This window comes from Canis lupus, chromosome 33 (assembly GCF_011100685.1).
Source record: "Canis lupus familiaris isolate Mischka breed German Shepherd chromosome 33, alternate assembly UU_Cfam_GSD_1.0, whole genome shotgun sequence".
Classification (NCBI taxonomy): domain Eukaryota; kingdom Metazoa; phylum Chordata; class Mammalia; order Carnivora; family Canidae; genus Canis; species Canis lupus.
In genome coordinates this window covers 27,504,060-27,523,555 of record NC_049254.1, presented here as the reverse complement: position 1 = coordinate 27,523,555, position 19,496 = coordinate 27,504,060, and the positions used below count along the sequence as shown (strand labels likewise).

Genomic DNA, 19,496 nt, shown 5'->3' with positions numbered 1-19,496 from the left:
CAGTGGGGAGACTTGTGACACTGCTGGCTCAGGCCGCCAGGAAGTCACATCATCAGCTTGATGGGGAGATGCACGTGGGAGTCCGGGACATTGGCGGGTATTATTTGTCCTGAGTTAAACATGGGGAATCCACCCCAGGAAACACCTGAGAGGCTAGAAGCCTTTGACCTGAGCAAAAAGACAGCTGAGGTGATGAGAAATTCATAGGTTGCGTTATGAATCTACAGTTTAAGAGGCCCCTCCACTCTTGTAGAAGAAAGGGAGCAAGCATGTCACTCATCCCAAGTGACACTGGGCCTTACCTTTGTTCCAGCACCAGGCTTGGCCTTGTGTAGGATGGCCCTCACCATCTGGAGAGTGCATAGGCCGCATGTGATGTGCGCCCCATGCAGTCTCATAGTTAAGACTCTTCGCCAGTGAGTCGGACATCATGGTCCTTGTCACATATTCCCCTTGAAGAGGATCGTGGGGAATGTTGGTGGACGCTGCTGGGCGAGTCTGTTTCTTCTTTCTGGGCCCTGCCAGAATGAAGGCTCTCTTCTGTTGCCCTGATGGTTACCCCCACATCCCGGCAGCTGGCAGGAAAGAAGCAGGGAAAGAATCCCTGGGGACTTAGCTTTGGCTTACTCCATGAAAGGGAGCGACCCGAAGATCCATGCTGCAGTGTGGATGCACGCTGGAGAAGATCCTGCTAAGTGAGAGCAGCCAGGCACAAGAGGCCACATGCTGAATGCCTCTCTGGGTAGGAGATGTCCAGAATAGGCAAAGCGGTCGTAGATTTGTGGTTGCCGGGAGCCAGGGAGGAGCAGCAGGGACTGCTAATGGGCAGAGGGTTCCTACTGGGGTTGATGGAGATGTTCTGGGATGAGACAGCGATGGTGGCTGGACCACTTTGTGAGTGTGTTATAAAACACTGACTTTATACTTAAAAGATAATATATAAAAAATGAACTGGAAAAAAATGGCTTAGCAAAAATGACTCCAGTACCTTCTTTCCTGCACTCCTGCCTCTGACAGATGAATTCCTGTTCTTAAATCCTGGCAGACGTGGAGAGGAAGAGAGGACTTAGCTTCCTCTGTAGCATGGTGGTACTTCTACTTCCTTTGCTGCCTTTGGAAGTCACGAAGGGACCATGCCCTGGAGTTATTTGCTTTGGAAACTTGTAGAATGAGCACTGACCCAGGCATCAGCCAACTAAGTTCTCTGTTAGTTGGTCATCCTCCTGTTGGTTTCACACCTTCTATGGACCTGGGTTTTCTTATCTGAGAAGAAACAGCTGGTGGTTTCTGTATTTCTGGCCTACAGGAATGTGAAAAGAAAATAAGTTGAGGGAGAAAATGGTAAAACCACTTCATACGGTTAAGAAGCATAGTAATACAGTAGTTTTTTAATGAGTTAAAATCCACATAACATAAACTTAACTGTCATAAGATAAACAATTCAGTGGGTCGAATGCTTTCACAATGTTGACTGTAGCATTTTTAAAAGTACAGCATTCTGTGTTTGAAAATTTCATTTTGCTTCTATTGGTGAAAGTTGACTTTCTATGTTGCGTGTGGATTATATGTCAAAGTGAATGCATTCCTTAAAAGTCAGCCTGCGGAGCTACTTTACCCCTTCCAACCTGCCTGAAATTAATGCAGAACAACACCTTGGCAGCATGCTGGTGGATAGCAGACACAGAAGGAAGACAGTTCCAGAGAGATCTTAGATGGAGTATCTAGCTCCATCTGAGAGCTTTGCGAGTGGAAACACAGAGGGAGAGGCTGTCCTAGAAAATGCTCTTAAACTAGCGTGCTGCAAGTATGTATAATCACCATACCAAAGGGCAGAGGGATATTTTGCAGTAGGGAAGAGTCACCTTAGAAGATTCTAGAATGAGGATGCCGGTTGTTTTGCTACCAGAGACATAGTCGAACAGGGAGTGTTCCTGCCCTGATGCCCACAGAGAAGGGAGAAGCAAGCTGGAGTTAACCTGGAGTGACGTGGGCTTTGAGCAGGAGTTGCGAGTTACAAAAGATTGAGCTCCAAACAAGGTTACCCACTGAGTATAGCCCATGGTTCTCTTCCTCCAATGCAGGTTACCCTTCATTGCTGCAGCCACATGACTTTGCCGTCCAGGTGCTGGGGCACATCCTGTTCCAGGTGCTCATTCTGTACCAAACCAATCCTGGTGTCTTCACAGTGACATCAGGACCTCAGCTCTTCATTAACTGGGCTCTTGCAGAATCTCTTATGAATGAATTTCTAAAATTAAGCCTTCAAGCTACTGCTTAGGCCCAGGCTGGTGCTCATTGCAGCAAGCATGAACCCTTCTCTTCTTTGTGGCAGCTCCCAGGAGCTCCATCTACGGCCCTCTTGAAAGTGCCACCACCAGCTCGAGTCCTAAAGCCTGGTGTAGAGGGTACTGGGATGTCCCAGCTCTTTTTGAACAGGGACCACAAGGACCTTTCCATCACTGCAGAGAAACACAGCAGACACCAGGGTGTGAGGAAGTTAGAAAGGTTTGCTTCCTGCTGCCTTCCAAAGCTGGTAATTAGAAAGTTGGTTCAAATTTGTACTTCTTGTTTTTATTTCCGAAAGAGAAAATTGTTGCTGCCCTGTCCTCATTTCCTTATTATACCTATATTCATAGGCATAAAGCCCCTCTTTCTATCAAGAAGACTTGGTCACATTAAAGTAGGACCACAGGTGCTTCTTATGGCTCACATCTGAGAAGCTCCAAACTATGAGATGTTCAGCCCTGTAGGTCTCAGTATGTCACATCCGTTAGGGCTTCTCCACTTTATGGCAGACCTTTTGGACAGCCAACACATAACCCATTACCAATTCCCTTTATCCTTGATCTTTTCTACTCTAGGAGCCATTGTAGAGGCTTCCTTTCTAGCTAGAGGTGGCTCAGTGACCCATTCTGGCTGAAGTTGGCTATAGAAGTTCCAGGAAAGCTCTTTTCTGATTTAAAAAAAAAAAATCACTGGTGTTCTCATGTTCCATCTCTCCTCTGCTTTCTGCCTTGAATGCAGGTATGATACCTGGTGCTCAGCAGCCAATTTAAAACCATGAGGCAAAACAAAAACAAAAACAAAAACAAACAAAAAAAACCCATGAGGCAACAAACCAGAACATTGAGAATTGGTGGGGGTGGGCATAGGTTGATGGTACAGAAGTGAAGGGAGCATAATGACAAGCAACTAAGAGACACACACACACACACACACACACACACAAAATCCTACAGCTTAAACACTTTTTAAAATAGGATCTTTGGCTGTAGTTATTCACACATGAAATTTTACAAAAACGTGTTCCTAACTGATAAACACCCAATGAGATGCAGTGGAGATACTGTCTTTTTAATTGATGGGAATAAATAGGGAAGAAGACATAGAGAAGACTGAAAAAAATTCTTTTAGATCAGAGAAAGATAAATACTGTATGATCTCTCTACTTGGAATCTAAAAAAAAAAGAAAGAAAAGAAAAAAGATAAAAAAACAACCAAATTCATAGATACAGAGAACAGATTGCTGGTTACTAGAGGTGGGGGTGGAGTGTAGGCAAAATGGGTAAAGGCAGGAATGTACAAACTTTCAGCTATAAAATAAAGAAGTCATGGAGATATCATAGAATGGTGACTGTAGTTAATAATACTGTGCTGTATTTTTACAAGTTGCTAAGAGAGTAGATCTTCAAAGTTCTTATCACAAGAAAAAAATTTATAGCTGTGTTGTGATGGATGTTAGATTTGATGTGATTATCTCACACTATATACATATATCGAATCATTGTGTTATGTAGCTGAACCTAACATAATGTCAGAGGTCAGTTATATTGCAATAAAAAAAAGAAAAAACAAAAAAACAAAAAAAAACCTTACCAAAGAGAGACCCTTACCAAATTGACCAATAGTGAGGAGAGTACCTTATTCTAAGTTGTTAGTGGCCCTGCAATTAAATCATTCTAGAAGAATTCATTCCTCCCTGGCTCTGGCCATCTGGCCTGAACTGACAGGGTCTAGGATCGATGAGAGGAAGTCAACCACATAGAGTTAGGAGGTGAGTTAATATCATTTAACTATTAATGACATTTTCTATAATGTCATTATAAAACCACTATTCAATCAGGGTCTATTGATTAAGCCAAAGCTGCCTACCTCTTAAAAAATTTTCTTGGCTCTCTCAACTGGAGATTATCTTTTCAAGAACTCATCAACCTTGGATCTGTATCTCTTCGGTCCTATCTCCAGATCCAGGCAACCTGAGCCCACATTCTAGAAGCCCTGGCTCCTTCATCGGGCTATATCCCCACCTCACAGCCAGGATCTGTCTGCCTAAAGGATGTGCCCACTGGAGCCACACCATCCCCCATGTTCTGAGTAGCAGGGATCTCAGAATTGTCTGCCAAATGGACCCAAACCCACTCCATGCCTGTGTGGGCCTCTTCCTGCCAGAAGGCCTGCTAGGCCCGAGCAGGGTGGTTGGGGGCAGCTGTTTGCTTGGGGAAAGAAGACAGTGGACAAAACTCAGATGTGGGACTCTGTCGTGCAGGATGCCGCTAGGGTGAGAAGAGGAATATGCTCCACTGTGTCATCACTGTTGAGCCTGGCTGAGCCCCAGGGTGGGGGCTCCTTGCGCAGATAACCAAGGCTGCACCACGCCAGGGGCTGACGGAGACTCTTCCAGCTCTATTACTGTAGGGGCGGCTGAAGTGCCCATAGGCCGCTTCCCCCAACACGGAGTCAAATATGAAAGGGGCAAGATGGTGGAGAAATATATTGAAATTACTGGAGACTTCCTCCCCTCTGCCCTGGAATTCATTCTCATCAGAGAAAGCAAACATGGTGAGCGGCCCTGGCTGCCCGCACTGAATCGAATGAGCCGATGCTTCCTAGTGTTTCCTGAGAATTCCAGCCCAAATGAGGCTTCCATCTAGACCCGGGTCTCCGAGTTGACTGAAGCTGCTTCGCAATGAAGGGCCAACCCCACCTCATCAAGGCATGTTTATATTTAAGTTGCAGAGGGTGGAGGACGGGAACAGAGAAGACCTGACCCCCGAGCACGTAAGTCCCCAGTTTCTGTCTTAGCCAGTGATCGTGTCCATCCCACACTGACCTCTGCCCGGTGAGGTCACTGCTAACTCAGAAGCGCTCGGTTACTTTGAGAAATTCGAGTAAAGGATCTGCTTTGTCCTGTGCCTCCTGAACTCTTGATGGGAGTTTGGGAGAAAAAAAAAAAAATGTGTGTATGTACCACAGTAGGATAGGACAGTGTAGAATTAGAGGCTTGGAATAGTTCAACAAATTGCTGGTGCTGTGGGAGTTTAGAGAGACTGAGGGAGGGTTTGCAGTGGTGTGGGAAACCTGTTTCCTGCCTCCTGACTCTGTGCCTCCAGTTTGTTCTTCCTGCAGTGCGGATCTGACTGTCCCACCCCCTGCTTAATGTCCCCCAGCCTTGCAGGAGGCCCTTGAGCGCTGCCTAGAGGCCTTTGCCATCAGCTCCTGGCTGTCCAGCGCCTCTGGCTCTCCTGGCTGCCTCCTCCTAGTGCAGCCAGCCCTAGCCCCGCTCACCCAGCCCACAGGACACAGAACGGGGACTTTGTTCTGGTTTCACTTTTTGAGGAGAAAGGGTAAATAAGCATTTTATCTCCTGTCGATCTGGGGTTTGGAATGGGGGCAGGGTGTGATAGGCAGACTAGTGGCATTGTTGGGGCCCTCTGGGGTCAGGCATGTAAACTTAGTCATTTCATCCCCGTGGTAAGGTAGCCTTATCCCCATTTTTTTTAAAAAAAGATTTTATTTGTTTATTCATGAGAGACACAGAGAGTGGGGTAGGGACACAGGCAGAGGGAGAAGCAGGCTCCCCCAAGGGAGCCCAATGTGGGACTCGATCCCAGATCCATGGGACCACGACCTGAGCCAAAGGCAGATGCTCAACCACTGAGCCACCCAAGTGCTCCCATTTTTTTTTTATAGAGGAACAGGGCGCTCAGAATGATTACAAAACTTGTTAATGTTATATCAGTAAGTGATGGAGGCAGTACTTTTGGGTCCAAATCTTGTATTTCTTTCTTTCTTTCTTTCTTTTTTTTTTAAGATTTTATTTATTTGAGAGACAGAGATAGAACACAAGCAGGGAGAGAGGGAGGAGCAGACTCCCCACAGAGCAAGGAGCCCAATGTGGGGCTCGAAACCAGGACTCTGGGATCATGATCTTAGCTGAAGGCAGACGCCCCCACATCTTGTATTTTTCACACTAGGTGATGCCATTCCTGTCACATGTCTCATCTGGTTTCTTGAACTCAGTGACTGTTTCTTATTCATCACTGTGCCCTAGGAGTAGCATGATGCCTGTCACCTGATGGGTGCCCCCAAGAACCAAGATGGTAGGGTCTAAGGCTTTAGACCTCTTGCCAGTCAAGTTCATTGGGATTTGGTCTTATCTCCCCTTATCCCATCCAATCTCTGGCCCTTTAGAGCCCTCACTGTTTACCCACACATCCACACCCTTCCTCTTGTGCCTTTATCAAGAATGCCCTTTCTCCTCCTCTCCATCTCATCCAGCATAGGAGTCCAAATTAAATTTTGCCTCCTCCATGCTACTCTCCTTAAGGATGCTTTCTTTTTAAAAGCATTTTATTAGAGTACAGAAGAGCCATGGTCCTAGGATGTGGAATATTTCCAATAATCATATAAGATCATTCGTGAGTAATAACCACAGGAAAGAGTTGTCTGCTTTGGCCTTTTAAAAATGTATTATTTGTGAATTATCTAAAGTAATTTTGTTATAGAGAAAAAAATGATTTAAATGTTTAACTATCTGTAAAATAAAAATTCAAACAACGTAAACAAGTTCCTTGCCTTGACCTGTGCTGCTTCTCTCCAGAGGTAACCACTGTCAACTTCATGTATCCTTCCAGAAATGTTCTTTGCAAATAGAAGTGTGTATCTGCATTTGCTTTTATATATACAGATGGACCCATGTATGTATACTAATCTGCAACTTGGTCTTTTTTGCTTCACATCTTTTGGCATTTATTTTTCACACTGACACATAGATCTAAACATAAACTTTCTGGGGATCCCTGGGTGGCACAGCGGTTTGGCGCCTGTCTTTGGCCCAGGGCGCGATCCTGGAGACCCGGGATCCAATCCCACATCGGGCTCCCGGTGCCTGGAGCCTGCTTTTCCCTCTGCCTGTGTCTCTGCCTCTTTCTCTCTCTCTGTGTGACTATCATAAAAAACAAAACAAAACAAAAAAAACCATGAACTTTCTAACCCTCCATTCTCTGGATGAATTCCTTCTCTAGATTCCTATAGTACTTACATGTATGACTCATTTTTTACTTTTATCAGTTTACAGTTTTATCAGTTACTGTTCATTGTCCTCAGTGAGAATGAGTTGCCTCGAGGTCTAAAGCTGTATTATCTAGTAGAATAGCCATTAGCTACATGTAGCTATTTCAATTTAGGTTAAGATTAAAATTAAATAAAATTTAAGATTCAGTTCCTTAGCCACACCATTCACATTTTAAGTGCTCCGTATCCACATGAAGCTGCAGATTATGGAACATTTCTGTCATCCCTGTTGGACGGCTGATCGAGACCACTCATATTTAAGTCAGTTCCAAAAACCATTGACTACAGCCAGAAGATATATTAAAAATAGTTGATCCCCCCCAAAAATAGTTGATCCATTTATAATAGAAATAAGATATTAAATTCTTGAGCATTTACTTAGGGCATAAGATTCATTCAAAGGAATATGTAATCTCTGATGAAAGAATCGTTGTCTTCCACTTTCATTGAAGAATGATGATCTTGGTATCTAGCTAACTTGAATGTGCTCCCAAAGTTTCCCTAGCTGTCCTTTCCAGGGGGCTCAGGAATTCTCATGGCGAGGAGGCTGGTGGTGGTCTGCCTAGGTGTTACAGAGTTCCTATGGTATTCACGGGAGAAGCAGGAGAATAGGAAATGTGTTGCTGGAGCCACCACAGTTGTCAGCAGGTGGCCACTTCTGGTTCAAAATGTCAGACTAAACAGACTTTTTTGGTTCTCCTCCCTCCAGATATGCCATTGAAATGAACATATAGGGAATTGCAAAGAGAATTAGTTCAGAGCTGTACTGAGAACAGGGGAGGGGATGTGAGGGGTGAGAGATTTTTTTTCTCGAGGTTGCATGGAAGGCTATGTCAGCACTGCCTGCCACTGCATCTGAGGGGTGAGGCTTTGGCAGGAGTGAGAGCCTCATATGTGAGGTAGAAGCATGTGGAGACTAGGAGTGGGCTGTAGGACAGAGGTCAGGGTGGTTAAAGGATGTTTACTTAATATCCATATGGAGGGCAGCCCCGGTGGCTCAGCAGTTTAGCGCCGCCTTCAGCCCAGGGCCTGATCCTGGGGACCCGGAATCGAGTCCCACTCGGGCTCCCTGCATGGAGCCTGCTTCTCTCTCTGCCTGTGTCTCTGCCTCTCTCTCTCTCTCTCTCTCTGTCTCTCATGAATAAATAAATAAAATCTTTTAAAAATATATCCATATGGAGAAAACTAAAGCTCTTTCTATGGATGTTAGTATTTCAGAAGAATGTCTTTTTACTTTGCCAGCAGGTGAAGTGGTTGGATATGCTGTCTGTCTAGTTGCTCCAGGCCCAGATGTTCTAAGTGAAGCCTGCCAGTAGGTGTGTCCTGCTCAGGTGCCCTGAGCGTGCGGTTGGGCCCTTCATTCAGGGAGACAGGACTTAACCCAAGAGATGGAGAACCCACACCAGCTACCTACATTTGGGAACTAGTTCTTCAATTATTATAGATTATAGTTAATTCAAGACCACCAGATGTTTTTTTGTTGTTGTTGTTAAGATTTACTTATTTATTCATGAGAGACAGAGAGAGAGAGAGAGAGAGAGAGAGGCCGAGACCCAGGCAGAGGGAGAAGCAGGCTCCACGCAGGGAGCCCGAGTGGGACTCGATCCCGGGTCTCCAGGATCATGCCCTGGGCACGCTAAACCGCGGAGCCACCCGGGCTGCCCACCACCAGATGTTTGAAGAAAATATTTATACAATATAATGTCATCAAGAAAATTGTCCTGCAGGGATACCTGGGTGTCTCAGTCAGTTCAGCATCTGCCTTTGGCTCAGGTCATGATCCCAGGGTCCTGGGATCGAGCCCCACATTGGGCTGCTCCCTGCTTCTCCCTCTGCCCCTCCTCCTGCTCATGCACGTGCTCGCTCTCTCTCTCTTTCAAATAATTAAAAAAAAATTTTTTTTAAGATTGTCCTGTTTCTAAAATCAACCCATAGACAAATTCAAAAGTGTTAGTTATAGTTACAGAACAGAAAGTAAACTGTAAGCTCTGGAAAGCCAAAAGTAAAGGAATGGTGAATGGAAGGTAGAGACGGGAAAAGAGGGGACGAGAAAACTCTAAGGACACTAATGTCCTCATCTTACACTTACAGAGTGCAAAGTGAGGAGATACCATCTAAAACAGATGGATCAAATAACACGTTCGAGTACGTGATTTAAAACTGTAATGACAGAGGTCAAAATGGTCAACTGATCGGCCATATACAGCACATAGACCTTTTGTGTTTGGCCAGTGGTATTCTTAAAAAATTTGAGCTAAGATTTGCAAATGGAAAGCTGACACACCAGAACTTATTTCTGAATGGCTTTGCTCACAAAGTAAGACTTGTCAGTCCTTCCACGTGGCAGCAGTTGGGCAGTGGGTGCTGCTGCCTGCATCTGAGGGCATCTTTGCCAGGTTGCTATGGTCCTCCCCATTCCTAGTCATCCCCCAATACACAAACAAGTTGTCTGCTGCCTTTTCCCTAGCCATGTTCATATTGCTAACGGGAGAGGAAAAGGTAGGCAGGGAGGGCCATGACCCTCCTTGACTCCACCTACTGCCTGTAGCTGGGTGTCCTGCCCAGACTCTGTACGCATTTGAATTCGTGATCTTGCCATCAATGTCCAATAGAAGACCTACCAATGAACATAGGACTGGCGAGGGGGAGGCAGTGTAAGTCATCGAAACTCATCACTCGTAGTGGGAATCCGCCATCTAAATCTCTAAACCCAGAAATAGACACGATGTTCTAGCTAGAATTACAGATAAGAGTGATAGGAATAGGGCAGCCGAGGTGGCTCAGAGGTTTAGCACCGGGGGCCTGGGATTGAGTCCCACATCGGGCTCCCTGCATGAAGCCTGTTTCTCCCTCTGCCTGTGTCTCTGCCTCTCTCTGTGTGTCTCTCCTGAGTAAATAAATAAAATCTTAAAAAAAAAAAAAAGAATGATAAGAATAGATGACTTCAGTGGTTATATCTGGAGGGTGATACTGTTGCAGGGAGGGAAAAGAAACTTTTTGCCCTCAACTTTCACATTTTACTTTATGCACATTGCTTGAAGTTTTAAACAATAGATAGGGAAGACTTACGCAGTTTCTAAAAAACACAATAAAATTGGCTTGATATATCTGTCCGAGTTGGTGTCCAGATTCCATTTGATAAATAGTCAAAGATGAACACTCAGTTTATGTCAAAAAAAACATAGGCAAAGTCTGGATGTGGAAAAATATACAGCACTGCATCAAAACACATTGCACAGCAGTGGGAGCGATTAAACAGAAGTTAAAGTATGTGTGTACCTGAAAACCAGCAACGTGCAAGATGCCAGGAGCTCACTGTTGACCTATGAGGAGACAAGTGAAGGTTTCCTTTGTTGGGAGCACCACTTGGCTCAGCCTTTCTGAGGCTCAGACCAACAGAATATTACAGGAACAATCAAACCATTGATATGTTTTGCCAAGAATCTGCTTTTGACACCATATTCTAACTCATTAATGGGGAAGGAAAAATTAGTTGGTACAGAGATGTTCAGAGCACTATCTAAACAAAAAAAGGAACTAGTCTGTGCTCAAAAGGAGATGACTAAATAAACAAGTCAACATGGCAGATATTGCATAATCTTGTCATTTTGGGGAGCTACATCCATCAATGGAAATGAGTATGAATGATGCAAAATGGAAAGAGATGGAGAGCAAGGACCCCGTGCACACTCTGATCCTACTGCGTAAAAGCATCTACATAATCATTACCTAAAACTGGGAAAGTACTTGGAACCATGTCAATAGACATTTTTTTTGTTATAGGTTAAGTGTATTTTTAAAATTTATTTTTAAAGATTTATTTATTTTTATTTTATTTTTTTAAAGATTTTATTTATTTATTCCTGAGAGACAGAGAGAGAGAGGCAGAGACACAGGCAGAGGGAGAAGCAGACTCTATGCAGGGAGCCTGACATGGGACTCAATCCCAGGTCTCCAGGATCAGGCCCTGGGCTGAAGGCAGGCACTAAACCGCTGAGCCATCTGGGCTGCCCTGCCATCTGGGCTGCCCATATTTTTAAATATTTATTAGAGCATGCATGCCTAGCAAGCATGAGTGGGGGGAGGATAGAGGGAGAAGGGGAGAGTATGTCAAGCAGACTCTGCCCTGAGTGCGGAGCACAACAGAGGGCTTGATCTCACAACCCTGAGATCACGTCCTGAGCTGAAACCAAGAATTGAATGCTCAGTCGGCTGCACCACCCAGTAGCCCCTAAGTGTCTGTGTGTGTGTGTGTGTATTTTTTTTTTTTTAATTTCACATCGATACTTTACCTATTAGGGAGTAAAAAGAAGGCTGATGCTTTCTGGATGCATCTGTCTCCTTACTAAGGAGGCTTTTAGGCACCTACTACTTTTTTCCAGTTATTATGACTATCTGCCTTGAAATGGAAACAGAGTTCTGTGGCAAGATGAGCAATGAGAGAGAGACCAAATTAGGCTCTCCTTACTCTAACTATATGCTCATGGTGGCCCAAGGGAGGAGGTATGAAGTTCCAGGTTTGGCATGGGAAAGAGAGATTTGTTACTAGAATGAGAGCAGGGGCATGGGAGGTATCAGTATGGTCTGGCATAGATACAGTTTCTGCAGGACCTGAGATGCTCACATTTCTTATAATATGCAATTTCCTTCTAACTTTAATAATTAAGATAATGCTTCCTTAAAAATTGGCTAACATGAGTTTTCTCTGTGCCCTAGAAACTGGGACTACACAGAAAAAGAGAATGTGATCCCCATCATCAACAGTCTTGCAACTAATGGGTTATCAATTTTGGTTACAGAAAATTAGACTTTTTCTCTTCTCTGAAGCCTCTTTCCGCTCACTGTGTTCTTTTCCATTGCCACGTTCTAGAAGAGTTGTATTCTGCACTCTACAATTTAGAATTTAATTAGATGATTAACATAACATGTTTGGAAAGAACACTGGACTTAGGTTCTCATTTCTCTGAAGTTGCCTTAAAACTTTCAACAAACCACTCAACCTCCCTGAGTCTCAGATTCCCTTGTATCAGATCACAAGTTAGATGTCCATTAAGGCCCTTTGCAATCTGAAGCTTTATGATTTATATACTATTGTGTGTGCTTCCTATTTCATATGCCAATTTTTTTAATTCTTAAAAAAATATTTATTTATTTATTTATTTATTTATTTATTTATTTATTTATTTGAGGGGAGGAGAGAGAGGACAAATGAGGAAAGGAGTCAGAGTGAGAAACAGACTCCCTAAGAAGAAGGAAGCCCAACTCAAGACCAATCCCAGGACCCTGGGATCATGACCTGAGTTGAAGGCAGCCATTTAACAGACTGAACCACCCAGGTGACTGTATGTCAGTTTTTTAAATACATACCCAAATCCCAGGTCCTGGTAGGTGCGTAGGAAAGAAAGATGATTTGTTCAGCCTATGGATTTTCTGAATTTTAATCTGTTATGTCATTAATGTTCTACTTTTATTTATGGTACCCTTCAGAGTGTTTGGATTTGGTTTACTTAAAAATGTTTATTGAGCACTTTACTATAAGCCAGCCACTGTATTAGTTTAGAACGGGAAGTTTTCAAGGAGGCTGGACTCTCATTTGTGAGCTTCTGTAGTATTTGGGATCTACAAAGCAGGTGGGGAGTTGAACCAAACAGTCTTGACAGTTGTTTCCATCTTTAACATTTTATTATTTTATTCAGTTCCAACATCTTGGTGTTGGAGTTTTCTTTGTATTTTGTTCTGATCATGTCTTTTTTTTTTTTTAAGATTTATTCATTAATTTGAGAGAGAGAAGAGAGAGAGAGCACACATATGCAAACAGGGGGAGGGGCAGAGGGAGACAGAGTCTCAAGCAGACTCTGTGCTGAGTGTGGAGCCCGACATGGGGCTTGATCTCACAACCCTGCAGTCATAATCAAGAGTTAGACTCTGGGATCCCTGGGTGGCGCAGTGGTTTGGCGCCTGCCTTTGGCCCAGGGCGCGATCCTGGAGACCCCGGATCGAATCCCATGTCGGGCTCCCGGTGCATGGAGCCTGCTTCTCCCTCTGCCTGTGTCTCTGCCCCCCCCCACCCCGACTATCATAAATAAATAAAAATTTAAAAAAAATTAAAAAAAAATAAAAAAAGAGTTAGACTCTCATCCGACTGAACCACCCAGGTACCCCATGATCATGTCTTATTTTTTAAATTGAGATATAACGACATATAACATATTAGTTTCAGGTACACAATATAATGATTCAATATCTGTATACCCTGCAAATGATCACTAGAGTAAGATTAGTTAACATCCATCACCATACATAGTTACAAGATTGTTTTTCTTGTGATTAGAACTTTTAAGATCTACTCTCTTAACAACTTTCAAATATACAATTTATTATTATTATTATTATTATTATTATTATTATTATTATTATTTTAAAGTAAGCTCCATGCAAAACATGGATGCCAAGCTTGAATTCATGACCCTGAGATCAAGACCTGAACTGTGATCAAGAGTTGGATGCGGGGATCCCTGGGTGGCTCAGCAGTTTAGCCCCTGCCTTTGGCCCAGGGTGTGATCCTGGAGTCCCGGGATCGAGTCCCACATCAGGCTCCCTGCATGGAGCCTGCTTCTCCCTCTGCCTGTGACTCTGCCTCTCTCTCTCTCTCTCTCTCTTTCTGTCTCTCATGAGTAAATAAATAAAATCTTAAAAAAAAAAGAAAAAGGAAAAAAGAGTTGGATGCTTAACTGACTAAGCCACCCAGGTGCCTGCAATATGGTATTATTAACTGTGGTCACCCAGCTGTACATTACATCCCATGACTTACTTATTTTATAACCGGAAGTTTGCACTTTTGAATGCCTTCACCCATTTCGCCTACCTTCTACTCCCTGCCTCTGGCAACCACGTCTGTTCTTTGTACCTATGAGCTCGTTTTTAGATTCTACGTATTAATGAGATGATATGGTATTTGTCTTTCTCTGACTTCACTTAGCATAATACGCTCAGGTTTTATTCATGTTTTTGCAAATGACAGGATTTCCCTTTTTTTAATAGCTGAATAATATTTTCCTTACCCATTCATCCATCAGTGAAACTTCTTATTTTTCCATAATGTGCCATACATTTGTATAGCATTTTATAGTGCACAAAACCCTTCTGAGTTTGTTAGAGGGTAGAAAGTGCTAGTTACTTCAGCTCCTGTTTCTAAGCAGCTGGGGAAAAGTAAGCAGAGTTAAATGGAATGAAATGTATGAATGAAGGCCCAGTGAATCCCAGAACATGATGCTCTCAGGGAGACCTGAATTGAAGAATTGGTCAAGTTTATTTTTTTTTAAAGATTTTATTTTTATTTATTCATGAGAGACACAGAAAGAGAGCTAGAGACATAGGCAGAGGAAGAAGCAGGCTCCCTGTGGGGAGCCTGATATGGGAGTTGACCCCAGGACCCCGGGATCACAACCTGAACCAAAGTTGGTCAAGTTTCCAATCACCTTCCCTGAGTTACATCAGCCCATCCGCTATTGGGTGGTAGAGCTGAAGAATGGCTCCCACCCCCAGGGCTGGGCTAACCTGCCAGGGCTCCCAGTGCTCCCCCACTCAGCCCCTTCCAGGCTTCATCTACTGTGAGGTTCTTCTCTGAGCACTTCTCCACCCAGAAGCTTTCAGGTTTAGAGTACGGACTCCCTTCCCGACGTTCATTGTTCTCCACTATACGGGGCCAGTCCAGGGCTCTTCCTGACTGCCCTGGGACCTGGGCCCCCTATCCCTGAGCGGGTCCTGGGCTTTGCCTCTGACATGTCATCTTTCTGCTAGAATCTGGACCCCAAATCTGTAAGAGCGCTATCCAGACTCTCTTCCGCTTCTCTCGGGGAGCCCATCCTGCTTCTTGCCCGTTATGGCCTCCTCCCTCTGAGTCACCTGAGGTCTTCTGACACTGTATATCTTTGGCTTTATGTGCTGGTTTTTTTTTTGTTTTTTTTTTTTTTCTATGCTTGTCACTAGAATGAGAGAGCTCCCTTGAGAGCGATTTCTTACTCATTTTTGCGCTCTCCAGAACTTCTAGGATGGTGCCCTGCCCATGGTAGGTTTTTAGTAAGGCCTGGATAGATTGTAGCTAACAAGGATAGATTTAAATACATTGGGCCACTGTGGTCAGCCTGGTGATGCTCAGATGCCATCCTTCACAAGCATCTTTGCTTGGAAGTTTGCTGGTTGTCATAGGGAACTGGTTTTTCTTAGGACTAGTGTGACAGTACGAGGGCTGGGCTGGCAGTCAGGGGCCTGGGTGTTTGCTTCTAACTCTCTCCGGCCCCTGGGATTTCATTTTTCTCATCCATGAATGAGGAGCTCAGATCAGATGACTCCAGTGCCTCTTCCTGCTATAAAAATAAAATTTAAATGAGGTTTTAGGGTAGAGACCTAGTGGTTTCATGAGTGTGCCCCGTGCTCCATGAAGCTATGACACTTAGGAAGGCCGACTCCCGTGGCTGGTTAAATCACATGACCAAACATTCATTACGGGGAGGATGTCTGGTAGACCTGGGATAAAAATATGACAGAGAGGACCTAAAGGAGTTTCCCTACATGTAACGGATTCACATTCTCAAATAGCCAAGGCTTCAAATCCACCCGTCTACACCCACACCACGTACCGTTGAACTCTGACGTGCTGAGAAGGTAGGAAGTGAGTGTCGATGTTGCATGTCAGACTCGAAGGCTCCTTCAAGTTGAATCTCTGTCTTCCACCTCTGCTCAAGAGCCGTGTGACCTGAAAGGGAGGTGACAGTGACTGGACACCTGTGCCTTGGCAGAGTTGTCTGAGTGGTGGTGAGGTTGAAACAGGCCGCTCGTTTTCTTTCATCTGCTGGCACATGGGGTCCCTGAGCAACTCCTAAGAGATGCGGGCCCATCCCTCTCAGAAGACTCCAGCAGGGTGTAGGACGGGCCAATGACAGCGGGAGCAGGGTGGGGCCTATTGCATGCTGGCATTTGAGATGGGCAGGCACAGGCTCGGGAGGCAGGGTTGCCTGTGAAGTGTGAAGGATTTGGCTCACCCATCCCCAAACCCTGGGACGCCTGACAGGGGAGTTAAAAAAAAAAAAAAAAAAAAGGACCTGGAAGACAAGGAAAAGCAAATCAAATCTGGATCCTGATTTAAAAGGCATTAGGCTGAGAGGAGCCAAGCTCCTGAACATACTTTCCACAGCCTGTCATGCGGGGCTTGCATCATCCGTGAGCAGTGAGGGGAAGTTGAGGCTGTGGGGACTGGTTCCCTGGCCTGCAGCCCCCACAGCCAGGCTTCTCAGGGACAGTTGCCACCTCACAGAATGCCAGAGGGCAGGGTGACCTGCCAAGGTTACGTCCAGGAAGAAGAGAGGAGACACTGGTTTCTGGAAGTCATGAACATAATGACCTAGTGCCAGTCAGCCCCACACACATAACACGAGCACTGGCACTTGACTACTGACTTACCTGGGGCAAAGCTCTTTTATAACAAAATCAATGAGCCCACACCCCATTTCTACCCCTGCATTTTCAGCAGCCAGGGTATGGCTATTTATGGGATGAAATCTGGACACCTAGGGGCCTGAGTCATTAGTAGAGATACTGTAGAGTTGCTCTTACAAGGGGTCCATCAGAACCCACTGGGGTGCTTGAAGGCTCCCACCCTAGACCCACTGGGGTAAGACCGAGAAATCTGCATCTGAATACATCCACATCCCCTACAGGTTATTCTATAAACCACCAAAGGGGGACCATTGGAAGCAAAGGTCACAGCTGCGGGCTTTGCTGCACATTTGGGAGCGTGTGGGAGTGGCCAAAACAGTGGAAGAGGAGGCGTCACCTGCCTTGTGGGAATGATACATCTGACGATCCAGAAGGTATTCTCTTAACTGATGGGCTGCTCAAGCACATGATCGACTCATAGATTAGTGGCTCTATATTACTATACTCTGTATTTGCTTATGTACATGCGTATATATATTTAGTACATTAGCAGATGAGAGCATCTAAGCATATGCTTCATACCTAAAAAGAAAGATTTTTGCCCCTCCTCCCCAACCCCAATTTCACACCCCCCCCCCCCGGGTGCTATTACCCCCACATAAGATTAAGTTTTATAATGGTTAGGATCCTCTACTGGGATGGAGGGGGTGAGGGATCAGAAAAGAGTAAAGGGAAAAAATGGGGTAAGAATAGCACACAGAAGTGAGTGCTGTACAGTGTGTATAGTTGCTAAAGATGGGCTAGCGATCTGACTATATATAACCTTCCTAAAGATCATGATCGGGTACAAGAACCATTTTGTCCTTAAAAACTTAAACCAGTTGCTCAGGAGACGCCACCACAGGATAAGTGGTGGGAGCTCTCCAGATGGCGTGTATCTGTGGATATGTATGTATTTATCTGTGTGTAAATAAGGGGAATGATCTAGATTTTAAAGGTGGTGAAAGATGATGAAAGATTTGGGCAGAAGAGTAGAAGACCCTGGCTCTGTCACGGTCCTCTGCCCTGTGATCCTCTCCTCCCCAGAACTCAAACTGGCTTTTCCCAAAGTGGCTCAGACCTTCACCTGTTTGTTTGTTTACTTACCTCCCTCCCTCCCTCCCTCCCTCCCTCATCTCCTTTGTGGCCCTGAGCCAGGTGAGAGCCATGACCTTTCCCAAGTTTCAGGAGTAGAAGCTGCGATAAGTAGACAGGACTCCAGCTGTGGCCAAAGGTTCATTGGCTCCTCCGGGAGGCCTGGTTTACCTTGACTACTTCTTCGGAGAGCACTGGCCAGCCTGGTGCTTGTAAACATACTTGCCAAGACTCCCATGGTCATAAAACGTCAGGGCAGGGCACCAAGAACCTCTGTGCAGTGGGGTTGTGGGAAGTGTAGAAAGAATACGGGCTTTGCAGCCAAGAGATCTGGGCGTGAATTTCTTCTACTATGTTTTCTAAATGTCGTAGATGAGCTGGGAATAGTAATCCCTACCTCACACCATGGAGTGTGCCAGCACATAGTAGTTGCCTAATCAAATGATAGGACTTATACCAGTAATAGGATCGGGATCACTGGTCTGCCGTAACAGGGCCCTAAAAGTCTTGCTCTAAGAATGTTTTAAAGTAAAAAATGCAATATGCTTAAGAAAACTTAGAGAAGCAGAAGTAGGGGATCCCTGGGTGGCGCAGCGGTTTAGCGCCTGCCTTTGGCCCAGAGCGCGATCCTGGAGACCCGGGATCGAATCCCACGTCGGGCTCCCGGTGCATGGAGCCTGCTTCTCCCTCTGCCTGTGTCTCTGCCTTTCTCTCTCTCTCTCTCTGTGACTATCATAAATAAAAAAATTAAAAAAAAAGAAAGAAAGCCTTTAAAAAAAAGAAAAGAAAAGCAGAAGTAGGAAAAAAAAGGTTAAAGCCATCACAGTTCCCCCTTGCTATAGAGTCACTATTATAATTTGTTTGATGGTTCTTGTGTTTCTTTGCTAAGCTGAGGATTTCTTTTTGTTGTCAACATAGGGATAACTGTAGTATTCATAGGGGCAGGGGTCAGACTTGATTTTGAATTCAGGCCTGTCCTTTACTAGCTGTGACCTTGGGTAATTTGCCTACTTACTCTCGAAGTCCCTTTCCTATCTATAAAATAAGGATACTAACCTCCCATATTGTGGCATTGTTTAAAGTGCATTTGCTTCATACAGTCATATAATAAATCATTAATAACCTGTAGTCATAATTAAAATCATTCATACTATTTTGTATCCTGCCAAAATAGTTTTTTTTTTTTCCACCCAACATCTCATCTTTCAAACCGCTGTTAACATAGTTTTAATGCTATTCCATTAAATTTGATATACTGCTATGTACTGAGTCATTCCTCCACCGGTGGTTATTTAGATGATTTTTAATATTTCCTTTTATAGATTGGATTCTGGTGAACATCTTGGTATATGAAGCCTTCAGTTCCATGTTTAATATTATTTTCTTGGGTTTGGTTAGTTTACAGTAGGGGGATTAGTGGAAAAAAGGCTGGGGCGCTTTTAAATTCCAGTACTTTCCGAAAGGCTAGCCTTTGGCTTGCACTGCCATCAGTAAGGGATGAGAGAGAGCACCAGTTTCCATGGCCCATCTGCTCCTTGATCTGCGACATGCACACTCGGATTGTCTGCTTACAT

The 19,496-nt window shown here is 44.5% G+C and overlaps 1 protein-coding gene across 5 annotated transcripts in view; it reads left to right on the top strand.

Moving 5' to 3' along the window:
* The window catches only part of MYLK (myosin light chain kinase), a 203,928-nt gene that overhangs the window by 29,775 nt on the left and 154,657 nt on the right, over positions 1 to 19,496 (top strand). The window contains exon 1 of one of the 5 annotated variants that reach the window (XM_038583050.1): positions 17,097 to 17,222. The exons of the other annotated variants lie outside the window; for them this stretch is intronic. Within the exon in view, the coding sequence (XP_038438978.1) occupies positions 17,199 to 17,222 (24 nt within the window). The 5' untranslated portion in view covers positions 17,097 to 17,198. Of the gene's footprint in view, positions 1 to 17,096; positions 17,223 to 19,496 lie in introns of those variants that run through there. 5 annotated transcript variants of the gene reach the window in all.